The following is a 15,901-nucleotide window of genomic DNA, read 5'->3' on the forward strand; positions in this document are numbered from 1 at the left end:
AAGATATCAGAAAGGAAACTGACAATTGTTTGTGTAATAGAGGAAAAATTAAGTAACTTTAACTGCATGAACTTAAAAGCATAAAATGTAAATTTGTTTATCTGAGAAAAGTAGTTACCTCCGAACTTTAAAATTTATTCCATGAGTAGCCCAACATTTTCTTCGCATGCAGGTTGTTCGGAAGCTGAAATCGCTGACTCACTTTCATTCGGCAGACAGTTGCAATACTTAATTATATATATTTTTAATTGCCTCTACATCCCGGCACGAGGAAAGGATGAGATAAATACAACACTATTGTTCTCAAAAATGTGCATTCGAAGTTACATATTTCCTATTTCATCTATTTCAGATAGAGCACTACTGTTTACTGGTAAAATGCACTGCTTTCAAAGTTTCGCGCCAAGTTCATAAGTCGACGACTGGTGGCGTAACGAAGCGGGGGGGGGGGGGAAAGGAGTTGTCTAGCCTGTTATCACGTGGGTCTCGCATAAACAAGCTCATTAATGTGCCCGCAATAGCACTGCAAGAACAGATGAACATCACGCATAATGATAACACACACAAGACTTTTCTTATTTTGTCGCCGTTTTAAAAATACTGCACTCGTGTTACCACCTGGGTAACACAATTCCAAATCTTGATGACTTTGTTGTTATTTTCATACATTTCTCATTGTTGTATAGGCAATACTTTTGGATATAACCATTTTAGAAGTTCTACTCCAACAATACTTAATCTGTGGCCTGTAGCTCTCGCGATAGTATGGCTTGAATCCTCTAAACGTATTTTGAAATCGTATAAAAAGAAAAAATATGCAAAAATAAAATTATTCACTAAATTCATGTAAAATACCCATAAAAGTGTGACTTACATCAAGCATTAATCTTCGAAAATAATAGGAAAAATGAAAAATTTAGTTGTTTCCGTTTTCATTAGAGTACAGCATTTATCGGGTAAAAGGAAACACCTGAATTGCACATCAAAAATAGTTTTGACGATAAAATATATAATTAAATGTTTTAGTTGTGAGAGGCGCGTTCTCGCTGATCTAATCTATTAAAAAATAATAACAAACAACTACAAATGATACCAATGATGTTTCCGCTTTACGGTCATCCGCCATCTTTCAGTGGTCAAGCTTTAATAGAGATTCTTTCCATTTGCCCGAGTTGACCCTACATCAAACTGAAAGATTGATGCACATTTTTTCAACAAAATATACGCCCAAAAACTGAAGGAATAAATAAATCTAACCCTTTAAACAGATATAAATGAAAAGTGTAAGCGCTAAATCAGAAAAACAACTGTCCTAATCGATTTTTACTCACAATATCAATCCCGGCTGAGTGATTTTTCTCGATTGCTAAAAATATGTTTCGCCCGTAAGTGCGCAGGTGTCAAGAATTTATTCAAGCATGGGATGTTTCTCACTATTGAAACCTATCGCACGTTTCCCAGATTTATATTCTGTTAATAGTGTGAACTTTTAACATGAATCAAATTTTATAAATTTACATGATCCTAATGTGAAATTGTTAACTTCAGTTAAAATGAAACAGCAGCATTCATAAATAATATTCAGGCGTCCCTCGAAAACTCGGTACCTACTTGTATTGCACAGTTTCGATATTACAAGGAACAAAATTGCGACTATTATAACACGGATTCAAAATTACATGGTATAAAAGAACTCAATACTACGCGGTTTTGATATAACGCGATTTTTTAAAATTGAATTTCATTTTTGTTTCCATTCACTGTTCAAAAACATATAAAATAACACTAAGCTAAATTTGACAAACGATAAATAAATTTAAAAAAAAGAAAAAGCAATAGAATAACTCTATTTTATTTTGTCGTTGTTGTTGCTCAGACAAACTTGATTGCTGCAAGAAGAAATTCTCTGATTACTTTATCGATAGAATATGTTTTGTTCTTTGCAAATGAAGCTGATGAAGTTTTGTTTTTCCCTCTCTTTTTTTTCTTCCTTATACATAGTAAAGGAAGTATTGTATTCGCGAAAAAAGTTCACTCAAATATCGGCCTAAATTTTCATTTCGTTCACTCCCGAATGAATGTTGAGTTGTTTTTCGGCCCGACCGCCCGTGCATATGTACCTAAGAGCGTATGGACGTCCGAAACATCCATTTTGACGATCCCCGAGTTAATTATCACGAGTTTTCTCGTGACGTCTGTATGTGCGTATGCATGTACGTATGTATGTATGTACGTATCTCGCATAACTCAAAAACGGCATGCCGTAGAAAGCTGAAATTTCTGATGTAGACTCCTAGTGGGGTCTAGTTGTGCACCTCCCCTTTTGGTTGCTTTCGGATGTCCCAAAAGGGCTCTTTTGCACCTTTTTTGGAAGAAAATCAGTTGTTAATTTTAGTGCGAACTCAAGTGATGTTACAATTTGGCGAACAATTCGCAATATATTGCCAAGCTTTTGGTCGCCAAAGTTTGCCGCCAACTTGGCGATATATCGCCAAAGATGTGGCAAAAAAAATTTTTTTTTCGAATTTGGTTTCAATTTGGTGCTATTGGCGACATTTAGAGAGTTAGCCATTGATTCACATTAAAATTATCGATATTGGGAAAACTAAACTCTGTAAAACGCTTTTTTGCTTCGGTTCGCGACAAACTAAGGGGGAAGTATTTAAAGTTTCCTTACTCTAATGTACTATTATCATTAAATTGACGTAAAAGGAAGTCATGTGAGGCACACATCACCTCGTTTTTTTTTTTTTTTTTTAAATTATTTATTTTTATTTTCATGAGATATTAAGGGGGTCCGGGACATTTTGAAAATTTTTTTATTATGTACTTTAGAGTTTTGAAGTTTTTTTTAACTGATTCATCATTTATTTAATAAGCAAAATCATAACATAAATATGAAAAAAAATTATTTTTTTATTTAAATTTAATTAGTTTTTTTCAAAAAAATGGGGTTGCTTTAAATTGCTATAACTCAAAATATTGTTGGTCAATTTTCAATTTTTTTTCAAAAAAGTATGCACAAATATCTAAGCTTTAATTTTTATTCGGCGATTTTAAAAATATTGATTCAATAAAAAATAAAAAATATTTGAAGAAAAATTTCGAAAAATTCGAAGATACTTTTTAAAAAAAAAATCATAATTTTTGCAGTAAACGTTTTTTCAAATTCGCCGAATAAAAATTAAAGTAAATTGCTTGAAAAAGATATGCTCCAAGTTTCATTACTTTATCTCTATCGGTTCCTGACTTATAAGAGTTTGAATGCAAGAAATCGGGAAAAATTGCATCATGGAGAAAAACGCGTTTAAAGTTTTAAAGTTATGTACACTTTCGTTAGATGCATGCAACAAAAATAACTATAACTTTCGCTCTATTTAAGGTAGAAACAAGATTCAAACGTCCTCTTGAGCAGAAAAAAACGGAGCAATTTTTCAAATTATAAAAACAAATTGCAAAATTTGAGGATTTTTGTGTCCCGGACCCCCTTAAATAGCGTGTTCCGTATGTTTTATTGGAATGAAGTTTCAGCCATCAATCAAATTTTAAACCTTTAAGATTTGACTTTGAGATAACACGGTACACGCTGATTTACATTATTTCATAATTTCGTATAACAGGGTTTCGATATAACATGAAACACGGTTTCAATACAACGCGGTACACATTGCCTTGATTTATGTTATTCAAATGCATATAAATAAATAAAATAATCATTAGAAAAGTAAATAAAATCTTGCATAACACGATTTCGATATAGCAGTATACGAATTAATCGTGTTATACAAGGGATATCTGTATAGTATTTGCTTACACCTAAACAAAGTTGAGATGATGCGCTTGCTTGCTCCTTACAATCTAAAATCTTTTCTACCTTAATAGCTAGGATTTTATCAAAATTTAAACAATTCAGCAAGAACACGAATATTTCAAGTAGATGCATCTTAGTATTGTAACTTAGTATTCCATTAAAAACACTTAAATAAGAAAAAGACTGATAAAATCTAATCTTCGATATGCTCGTTTCCATTTTAGATCCCTGAATTCTGAGCATAAAAAAATGTTAAAATTTATATGATTTGCAATTCTTGGTTATATATATATATATATATATATATATATATATATATATATATATATATATATATATATATATATATATATATATATATACTGCTCGACATTGAAAATGCAACACCAAGAAGGAGTGTTTAGAAATTTATGCAAATTTTAGAGTAGACGTACATCACTGAGTTATGTAAATGATGTGAAATGCGCAGCTCTCCGACGCACGTGAAGTAAGATATAAGGGAAGGAACTAACAGAATGGGCAATATTCGTGTCGTTATTTCTGACTGGAGAATTATCGAAGAAATTTTGTTTTTGTCTTGGAGGATACGTGTAACACGAGAGAATGCCAAGCCGCCGTCAACGAAGGCACTTCCAGCAGATAGACGATTTTACGAGGGGTATGGTGATCGGACTGAGAAGGGGAAGTTGGTCCGTACGTCAAATCGTAGCTGATACCCACATGGATGCGAGCACGGTGCATCGGCTGTGCCGAAGATGGTTGGAACAACGAAATGTAGCAAGACTGAGTGGTGCAGAGGCAGCTAGAGCCCCTATAACTGGAGAGGCCGACGCATCCGCCATTTTGGAGCAAGCGTACAACAGGGAAAGCTACCTTTATTGGCAATCATTCGCCAAACAGGGAACGAGAGAGTCGCAGAGCGAAGGTGAGCATTGGCAAAATTTTGGAAATAGTTGGCGTCGTTTCCAGGCTGCTAGTCACTTCGCGGGCTATTAATTATCCATTTCTTTTTTCTTTCTGCATCTGCTGGAAATCTGAAGAGCTGAAATCCTTTCTTAGAGCTGTTTGCACAATTTACAGCCGAACAACCACCCATTTGACTCAATTTAACACATGCTAAAGAAATGTAAACATCAGAAGCAATGCTATCGCTACGAAGCACTGGATCAAGTTTGCTCCAAAATGGTGGATGCGTCGGCGCCTCTACTCTACTAATCCGGCAGTAACTGTGGAACGTCCCACAGCACGACAACGTGGCATAATGGTTTGGGGCGCAATTGCGTACAATTCCATATCACTTCTAGTTCGTATTCAGGGCACTATGACGGCCCAACGATACTTGGATAATGTGCTGCGGCCGGTGGCAATCCCTTACCTTCAAATGCTACCTAATGCAATTTTTCAGCAGGATAACGCCCGACACAAAGCTCGCATCTGCCAACATGCTCTCCAAGGCACACAGATGCTTCCCAGGCCACCATACTCTCCTGACCTGTCACCAATCGAACATGTGTGGGATGTGATTGGACGCCGTTTGCAGACTCTGTCCCTGCCTCGTTCAGAAGACGAACTGTGGCAAATGGTTGAAAGGGAATGGAGAGCCATCCCTCTGGACACCATCCGCACCCTTATTGACTCTATGCTTAGACATGTTTCTTCGTGTATCGCTGTCCGCGGTGGTCATACATCCTACTGAGCCGACGCCGTACTCGCTCTGTATTCTGCCTATCATTTTGAAATTAAGATCATTTATTATTCCTTGCTGTCTCTGTCTTTTTTCCAAATTTCATCACTTCCTTCTTGGTGTTGCATTTTCAATATCGAGCAGTCTGTATATATATATATATATATATATATATACTGACTACCAATAAGTATTTGGACACCTGTAATAGAAAAGAAAAACTAACTTTATTCAAAATCAATAGTTGGTAGAGCCTCCACGAGAGGCAATCACAGCGTGAACCCTCTGGGGCATACTTTCCACAAGTCTTTGTATGACTGTTAGTGGTATTTTCTTCCACTCAGCTTGGAGAAGACATGAAAGTTCCTTCAACGATTTTGCTCGGGGGGTGCACCCCTGAATTTGGCGATGCAACTCGTCCCAGAGGTTCTCGATAGGGTTCAGGTCTGGGCTCTGGGCAGGCCAGTCCATTCGATGAACTCCATTGGCATCATACCAGGCTTTGGCTAACGTCGAAAAATGACAACTGGCACTGTCGTCCTGAAAGTAACAGGGGTCCAACCCGTAAAACTGCCACAACGTAGGAAGCACATTGTCATCCAAAATAGTGCAGTAGGCATCGGAGTTGAGCTTACCATGAATGGGGACCAAGGGTCCCAGCCCATACCAGGAGAAACACATCCAGACCATAATTCCACCTCCGCCGAACTTGATTACTGTTACAATGCATTCTAGCAGGAGACGTTCTCCAGGTAGACGTTTGATCCAGACCCTACCATCCGAACGGTAAAGGTTGAACCTTGATTCGTCACTTCAAAGAACCTGTTTCCACTGATCTACGGTCCAATTTCGATGTGCTTTGCACCACATTAACCGAGCAGCGCGGTTAGACTTTGTGATCAAAGGCTTATGGGCAGCAGCACGACCATGAAACCAAGCAGATGTGCTTCCTTACGAATGGTATTATATAAAACAATACTCCCGGATGCCTGTTGAAACTCCTCGCGGATGAGGGCCACCGGTTGGGTGCGTTTCTCCCAAATTTCTCTGGACAGCACTCGTCGGTCTCTATCTCCCAGTTTCGTTGGTCTGCCGACTCGGGGCACATTCCGACAATGACCGCTCACCTTCCACTTCTTAATCACTCTTAATTCATTCTGTAATCTTTCTCAATTCCGCTTTTTACGAACAATAATATGTCATCAGCTTCGTCTTTTAGAATTTAAGTGGTATGTGTACTTGATTGAAATGTTATAAGTTCTGAATGATGGAGATCTTTCAACAAAATTTTAAAGCTCTTAAATAATGGAATATCGGATCTAGAACTAAGAAAGGCAAGAACTTCTTTAAAGACACATTCTGCAGTACGATTTCAAGTGCATGATATGGCAATCCAAACGTAATATATCACAGTTCAGTTTTTACTTTAAAAAATTGCATGCATAATTTATACGGTTTGCAAGTCGTTGTATCAAACACTACAGCTGGAACAGTTAGCAATAAAGAACTTTCATCTAAGATATCATATACAACTGAAGAAATATCTAAGGAATTCCGAGTAGCTGTTCAATATTAGGACTTGAAGCTATCACGGTAATCCTGTCGGCGTTCTTTTTCCAGTTACGTCAGGATGTAGCTTTGTATCCCAGTGAATAACTACAAAATCTAAACTTAAATTCATGAAATTTAATTTTACCTCTCGAAGATTTTCTTTTGCTCTGTTAAGGAATGTACGATTGATCACTAGGTCATTTGGATTTAAATTTACTGCATCTACATAGGCTGTAAATAAATGAACTACATCTTTATCCCTAATATGGCAGTTGTCTAACAGTGATGAAGGGCGAGCAGATATCAATAGTTGTCAAGCTTTTTTGCATTCTGGTAGATCAGCTGTAGAAAACAAAAGTACAACAGGTTAGGATAGATATCCATTTCGGTTTCTAAATTTTGTGGATCGCAAGAATTTGATGATAATAAAAGAATATGTACTGAAATAGAAGAAAATTAATTTAAAGTATAGATTTCTACATTGTTCCGACCTGGATATTTTTTTTAAATTTATATTTTAGCTATGGAAAATACAGTGTATTTTTATGTTAGGAGTAATCGAGTATTTTTCGAAATTTATATTTTAAAAATTGCATAAGCATTTAGGTATGTTTATAACTAAAGAACAGCGAATTAAAATATAATTGCAATTACTTATATTTATAGCATTGAAACCTTGCGACTATATTTGACACACCTATTACATAAGCAGGGAATTTTGTAAATCAACACCCCCAAAGCCTGGAGGAGGCAATTTGTTGTTGTCAAAGATCGTTCATTAATGGCCTAGGCCACTCATTAATGGCCTATAGAATCCCTTGTGTCCATCTTGATGGGAAGAAACGTTCCCCTGCCGCTTGGTTGGAAAAAGCGCAGAAGAGCGAAACGCTTGACCCAAGGCCATTGGTGTACATTTTATTCTCTGTAACATGTTAAATTTTACAGAATAAAAGTGAGAGAATGGTCGGTCGAGGAAGTAGCAGCACCTATTGAGGTTTAAAATTACTTTCAATACAAAACGTTAGAATATTTTTACATAAAAATGAGAAAATCCGCAATTTTTTCTTCGAAACTCAAAGAAGGGGGCCCTGGGGGCACATGTTAATATTCATGGATGGACTTTAAATTTTGAAAGGATCGTTTATTCGTACAATGGAACAAATTGAGGGGGCGTCGCGTAAAATATCTGCAACTTCGAAAATAAGGACCACCCTAATATATATATATATATATATATATATATATATATATATATATATATATATATATATATATATATATATATATATATCACTAATGTCATCAAAATCACTCGGTCCCAGTTTTTTCTCTTTATTTATGCGTTAAATTTATCGCTTTATGTGACCCAAACATCGTTCAATGCAATCAGTTTTGAAATCAGAGACTACGTTTGAAAAGATCAGAAACTGCCCTGCTTACTGAACATTTTACGAAAAAGTCAAACCAAAAAAAGGATAGAAAAGCTTCAGATATAATCTCTCTAGTCAAATTCGAGAGTTTCGATCCTAAATGAGTAAAAATATTTCAGTAGCTTCCATTAATGTGATCAGAAGTTTGCCTGATTGTTATAGGAAAAGGAAGGAGGACGGAACTGAGATGCGTCAGATGAAGAATGCCCTGTTGTTGAGTCAAGTCCTAAAAATTTCTAAAATGGGGAATTAGTTGAAAGTGTTGAAGCATTTTGCACAACACTGCTCTGATGACTTTAAAAAACTTTGATTTAAAGCAATTTATAAATGAGCTTCTGAAAAATGGGAGGCACCCAATAACTAATGATTTTTTCAAGCTAGTATAATTTTAATATTTTGAAATAAAGATTCAGTGCGGCATAAATATAGGTTTTTAAAATTTTATTACGAAACTAATTGGGTGGCTTGAATTGGTAAATTTATCTAATTTTGTGGTTCGTTTATTGTTATCAAAATCATTATGTCCCAAGGTGATTACATTAAACCAATGTAAATTTGTCAATTCAACAAGGGTGTAACGTGATGGTCTTGGATGTTTTTGAATTTAACATATGTTAAAAATCATAAAAAATTAAGAAACATGCTTTTTTTTTTGCCTAAAAAAAAAAAAAAATCCTGGGCCGTGACACAGGCCGCCAAAGATGGCGGTCCTGTCATGATTCCTTTCTTTCAATTGGGATTTTCGTCAAAATCTTTAAAGTACATTATCTCAGGAACGGTAGAACATATTTTGTTGCAACATTTTGAAATATGTGCTTTAGTTTTTTTTCCACAAGTCTTTTGAAAAAAAAAAAGTTTCAAGATAATTTTTTTGATTTTTCTCAAAAATGCCAATTTTAAAATTTTTATTTTTTTTACAGTTTATTAATACCACTAAGCATTACGGTCTCTGAAAAGGAGAGCTTCCACTTTTTCGTTTAACAGATTTTAGAGGTATTTGAAAAAAATGAGGGTTTTTAATGAACCTGTACGTGAAGGCAGACCTGAAAATTCAAAAATTTTTTTCGCAGCAAGTGGCCAGAAAACACTTTTAATTCAGTCATATTGCGAAATTTTCCGTGTGAACAGCAGAGGTGGGGGTGATGCAATTTTTTACGCCTATGTTCATAGAATTCAATCATTGAATTATCTAAAATATATGTAATATTAATAAGCAACAGGGTAACGCCTGGTAGTAAGCTATAGTACAAGAGAGAACTCCCCGATTTTGGAAGGGCTGTAGAATTTTTTTCCAACCCGAATTCCAAACACTTTCGCTCTTTTCACTCTGATGAGTTATTTCAGCAAGTAAAGTACTCATAGAAAAGTCATTTTTGATTCTATATTGCTAAGATTCCTCCTTTATTGAAGTTAGACAGGATAACATTTGCTTCCTTTCTTTTTTAAAGAAAGTGTTTTTTCTATTAAATGTAATATTAGATGCAATGCATTCAGTTGTTTCTCAGAATATTTTCCTCTACTCGAAAAAAACCATTCCTGAACCGATAAATGAAAAAAAAAAAAGCAAGTGGAATGATCCTCTGTGTTTTGGCATACTTTTTTCGTTTTTGATTAGAGGTTAGAGGTTCAGTGAGTTAGATCTACAGATGCAATTTATTTATCGGTTTCTGTCGAACAAAATAACACAAAATTAAGACTCATTCGTTATTCAAGGATCTAAAGTGTTACGTTATAATGAAAGAAACATTAGCTTAAAAATAGTTTTATTTATTTATTTGATTAAAAAAAAGGGGGAGGGGCTTAATATGTGAGGGAAGAAAAATGCATATGCATATTTTACAACGTATGTGCTATTTATATTAGTTATATATTAAAACATTGAAACTCCTTTATAATGTCTATATTTTCACGAACTTATGGTGCTTTTCCTCATCATTGATCTTTTAAGGATTAATAGAATAAAGCAACATTTAATTCCAAAGAAATGTACGGTTGTCAAGCAGGGTAGATAATATGGAGTTTTGAAAGAACAGATTAGACACAGAAAAAGCTAGGCCGATTTTCAACATGAATGTATATATGCATACATGACATATAATGTGATGACATATAATATATGCATTCATGACACATAACATGAGTGCATACAACGTATCGATGTTCTAGGAGAGTCAAAATAGAAAGGCCTAAAATAGTGGGACGGTCATTTTCATCGAGCAAACGTGTTTTTGTGTTCCTGAAGAATGGCGATAATGGGGAGATATGTCTTAATATCGAAAGGGAAAGGTAGACTGCTTTATTCGAATAAACTGAAATGTCCGAAGGCAAATAGGTGTATAAGTTTTATTCCCTACACAAAAATATTCAGCATATACTTTACATGAACAAAACATTTACGCGAGAATAATCAAAGTTGAATCCATGCTTTGTAAACGCCTCGGTTAAATTAAACTGAAGAAAGTGGTCCGAAGTATTTCTTTCTTTTTTTTTTCGTACAAGTTTTCTTAACCATTTATGCGCAGTAAATAGTATATTTTGCACGTCAGTACTTGCAGAGACAATTGAAAATTTAGAGAAAAGCTTTCTCCAAACTAAAAAGAAAAAAAAAGTAAGACCAGTAGTTTCGAATGTTATTAAGTACTACTGAATAACTACACCATTGGAATAGTTTTATAATCGATACACACATAAGACAAATCATAAATTCAAAAGCAGATTAGAAGGATCAACAGTCGGGACCCATTCCTTTTTGACCAATCAAGGAGTCCCGTAAAATTTGAATGGGCCTCCGCGAACTCGGAAACGTCATCAGTCAAATCGTTCTTGCAAAACTAAAAAAGCCTGTCAAGAAAGTACATGTCGCGCAACTCAGACCCCTGAATCACGAGTAAAATAAATGCAAGATGTTAGAGATGAAAATCGAATTAGTAGACTAAGTAAACAAAAAATTCAGGCAGTGAAAACGCTACCTGCACGCAGGTAGCGTGCGACACGATCTCGAACTGACAATATAGCGACTGGTATTTGATATGGTGAATTTTGATTACTGTCGTAAGTTTAGTGACACTCCCAAAGTTGAGACAAATCGATTGACGTAAGAATCATCAAAATTGGCCAAGGCGTTTAGCCTCTACAACGCCACATGGGAATAAACATAAATAGACTCATAAACACATTATCCTCCTTTGCGTCGCGCACGTGCAGTGGGGTTAAAAGCATTTCACTAAAAGCTGGTTCAATACTTTCGAAAAAAAAAATACCATGCAACTAAAGATATATCTCTTCTTTTATATGAGTCGTATGTGTACCTAATTCTTTGAGGCACAGAGACTTCGTTTGAAGCCACCTTTTTTTTTCCAGCCAACTAACACAGTGACTTTAACTGGATGAAAACAAATTTCGGCCTGAAACAAAGCTTCAAAGGATTATGTAAATTAATGTGTTTGTAGATTTCCATGCGTTCTTTCTTTCAGTCAGAAATTTATTACTTATGTCTACTCAAAATATTAATGTAATTTTTTGGTACTATTGATTTATTTAGATGTATCAAGACTTAGGATTCCAAATAATATTGTCTTCACATATAAAAATAACTTGGAAAATGGAGCGATGAGTATTGATGAAAATGGTGAAGAGCTTTGGAAAACACAAATGAAGGAATCTGCTAATTTTATTGAATGTGGAAATTTTGCGTCACCAGACAGAAAAGATTGCCTTGTTATGGATAAGTCTGGCGTTTTGTACCTCTTTAATGAACTTGATGGTAAGAATATATATTCTTTCTATTTTTATTAAATGAATGTTTTCTTAAAAGAATTTAATAGCAGTTATCTGGGGGGGGGGTTACTTCCCTTCAATAATTTAAAAAAAAAATACATCTCAAAGATCTAGGTTTTGCCAATAGTTGTTCGCTAAAAATATAAATGTACACATTGGTTAATTTTAAATGAAAATTATTTTCCTGTGAGCAAAATTTTCTTTTTAGGGAAAAATCCGTCTTTTGGTTTTTTTCTTCGTAAGGTGACCTTTCTCCCCCCTCCTCTTTAAACGGGACACTTAACAATTTAAGGGAATTGCATATGTATTAAAAAGAAATATATATATATTTTTAATGACAGATATAAAAACAGATATGGGCGCTTAAAAACAATAATTAATGTAGAACTATATTTTAATGCCCAAATTTAGTATCACATTTGGCGCAGATTTTAAATATGAATGAGATTCTTGGCAGTATTCGACTGCGTTCTACCATGAGCGTCATTTTTACTTTTAAAATTATACAGGTTTGCATGGGGGCCTGCAGGCCTCCTTCTTGCCTAAAAATCATTTCCGATCCATACAGCGATCCCATTTGTTGCACAAAATGTATATTGCTGCTTTGCATAATGACCTCACTACTACTATGAGTTCATTTATTCGCAGAAGTTTCAGGAAAAAAAAGGAAAATCTTAAAGTCCTAAAGTTTTAAACAATTAATTTGAAAAATACATTTGTTCCCGCTTTGTTTATTTATTTTTTGTTCATTTCATTTTCAGGAAAACTGGAGCCGAACATTAGTTGTTCTAATTTTCTTATTTTTTCTTCTCATATTCAGGAAAACTAATATGGACTAGAAGCATAACTGCTGGACATGAAGCCGTACCTCATCCAGCATTTTTTCCAGATTGCGATGGTAAAGACGTTCCAGAAATAGCATTGGCTGTGTCAAAGGACAAAGTTAGAATTTTATCCCAAATAAACAAAGTATACGATGTATATATTCCTCGATGTGATACTAATCCGTCCAGATTGACATCTTGGGGAAATGACACGGCAGATTTAATTTTTATTTGCCAGAAAGGAGAGAAAGGTAATTAGTGTTTCTCTTCTAAAATTCCATGTCTACAGTCATTTATTTGTTTCGTGTTGGAATTCAAACTTATCACTCATATTTTTTCGTTAATAATAACTTGAAATACAACATACAGCAGAGCTCTAATATATATTTTTACTTAAAGTAGTCCACATCAATTAAGTGAAAGTTTTACCACATTTAGATTAGCGAAAACTTTTTGAGAAATTCAAATGAACAGAAAATAGAAGATCATGCTCCAAATCGGTTAGAATTTCCTTTTTGGTGCCAAAGTTGAAAGAATATAATTGAAAGAATAAATTCTATTGTTTTTATGTTAATTAATAGCTTTTTGCCCATAAAAGGTACATGTTTTGTTTTTAAGAAAATTGTCTCGGTTTGTAAAAAACTTACGTTCCAAATAATTTTCAGCGTATTCCAACTGAAAGAGAGATAGATAGATTTTACTCATCCAATTTCAGTAATAAAAAGGTTTGCTTTTGAATTTCCATTCGCTTTTCTAGATATGCTATAAAGACAAGCACGGTAGGCCTACTCAAGGAAGTTATTACTATTTTTCTTTTGTTTTAAACAAACACTATAAAATAATAATTAATGTAAAGGGGTTTAATTCTTTCTAGATCATAAATAATACAGCCCTTTAAACACATACAAAACAAAGAAATGGAGCTGTGCTATGTTGGCTGTGTATAGTGCTGCAATCAAAACGTGTGCACTAAATTTTTATGTTATACTTGAACTTCGGAGAAAACAATGGAATAAAAGCAATGTTTTTGAAAAATACGGACAGAGAGAGAGAGAGAGGAAACTGTTTGTACTTCCTCCAAGAACATTTCTCTTCCTTTTAATTTTTTGAGGTTCGCGCACTGCATTTAAGACGCTTAAAAACTTCTACAAATAGTAGTGCATAATATGTTTGCTTAAATTCAAGTTCAAAATCTAATTCTGAAAACTTCTTTCTCCAATTTCAGAAGTATTAAACGTTGCAAAGGATTTATGTTCCCGTAACGTAAGAGTGCCACAGATCCTTTCCAGGTAAGATCAATCAAAAAGTATTCATTCTTCTTTTTACAGGGCATTACATCCCAAGATGGGTCTTTGCCAGCCTCACAATCTTCTTCCAGACGACTGCGTCCTTGAATTTTTTTCCAGTTTAAAAAGAAGAATTCATTAGTTGCAGTACGGCTCCAATATGATGCGACCTCACCTTGAGATTATTTCCTTATTCTTCGGTAATTCACTGAAAGGAGAATGTGGTTTTTGTGACGAAGTGAGCAGAAAGGCACGGATATAGAAATTTTTGTAAGGGGGGGGGGGTTAAGTTTTAATGACCAGCGTTATACCTCCTACTCAAAAAAATACTAGTTTAGCAGTGGTTCCCACCTCCTCATTTGCTATGAAGCAGCCCCCCCCCCTTCATAAATTTTGCCATAATATTCCCTCAAATTTTCTTCAAAAGTCATGCTTCTTTAGGCAGACAGGCTGGTCACGTAACCGTAGGCTTTGAATATATGAGACTATAGCTAGCTATAAAATAATTAGAAAAAGCACACAACACACACGCGACATGTGGTTTAAGCTGTAAGAGTGCTCTGGAAAAACGTTAGGCTCATTAGAGATGACTGTTCAAAATAGCAAAAGACCAGTAACCCAGTCAATCCTTTAAATTATGACGCACTGAGAAGACTGACGTACTGGCCTTACAGAACTATGCAAAAAAAAAATAACATTGATTCCATGTACTATTTTTTCGGATAAAAAAATTGAAGTTTAATAATAATCATAATATAATTCTTGTCACAGGCGGGTAAGCTGACCTTTTGACCCTCCCCTAAATCTGCCCTTGGATTTGAGTTGGGATTCTTTCGCAGTGTAGTATCGCGAAGGTAGACAAACTGAATTCTGTAAAAATACCACATCCTTTTTTCAGTGAATTCCTAAAGAAGAAACAAAGACTCTCCAGGTCAGATCTCATCTTACCAGAGCCAAACAATTATATAACCATCTCTCAAAATCCATGGTATTCATTAGGGTGGGTCATCGTCCTATGGTAAAAAAAAAAAAAGTTTCTGATTTCCATCGGGCAGGGCAAGAAAAAGGTGCCAAATGACGCTCTAAGGTTATACATAAAATTTCATTCAATTAGGAGTTCATTCTTTGCCTCCGGATTGAGTTTGAAAAAACCGTATTTAAGGAAAAAAGTATTTTCATTAAAAAAAAACTGAAAAAGAGAATTACAAATATATATAACAACTTAAGGTTGTCCAAGTATTAATCATTTATTTACAAAAACGTTTATGATAATAATTATTTAAAAAATTAAAAATATTCATCTTAAAATAACTTGGAAGTCTTTACTATCTAGTTTTGGCATAAGTTTTCGGGACTCCAATTGGTTCTTTATTGAAGCTTCTCTTTTTTGCAGTGTAGTTGAAACTTAAGTCAATTTTAACTGCCCTTCCACAGGGGTGCCCATCCCCATCGGATGATGGAACCCCCCCCCACCACATGCTGGGAAGTACCCCCCCAGAGCGAGAATCCCCCCCCCAAAAAAATAAGGTAAAAATCTG

General features: G+C 34.8%; 1 protein-coding gene across 1 annotated transcript in view; it reads left to right on the forward strand.

Annotated features, from left to right (window-relative positions):
* LOC129218363 (uncharacterized) overlaps positions 1-15,901 on the forward strand; it is a 79,225-nt gene that overhangs the window by 54,920 nt on the left and 8,404 nt on the right. Inside the window, exons 2-4 of the mRNA XM_054852605.1 lie at positions 12,018-12,239; positions 13,074-13,328; positions 14,303-14,366. Of these exons, the coding sequence (XP_054708580.1) occupies positions 12,018-12,239; positions 13,074-13,328; positions 14,303-14,366 (541 nt within the window). The remainder of the gene's footprint in view (positions 1-12,017; positions 12,240-13,073; positions 13,329-14,302; positions 14,367-15,901) is intronic.

This window comes from Uloborus diversus, chromosome 3, assembly GCF_026930045.1.
Source record: "Uloborus diversus isolate 005 chromosome 3, Udiv.v.3.1, whole genome shotgun sequence".
In the NCBI taxonomy this organism is placed as follows: Eukaryota; Metazoa; Arthropoda; class Arachnida; order Araneae; family Uloboridae; genus Uloborus; species Uloborus diversus.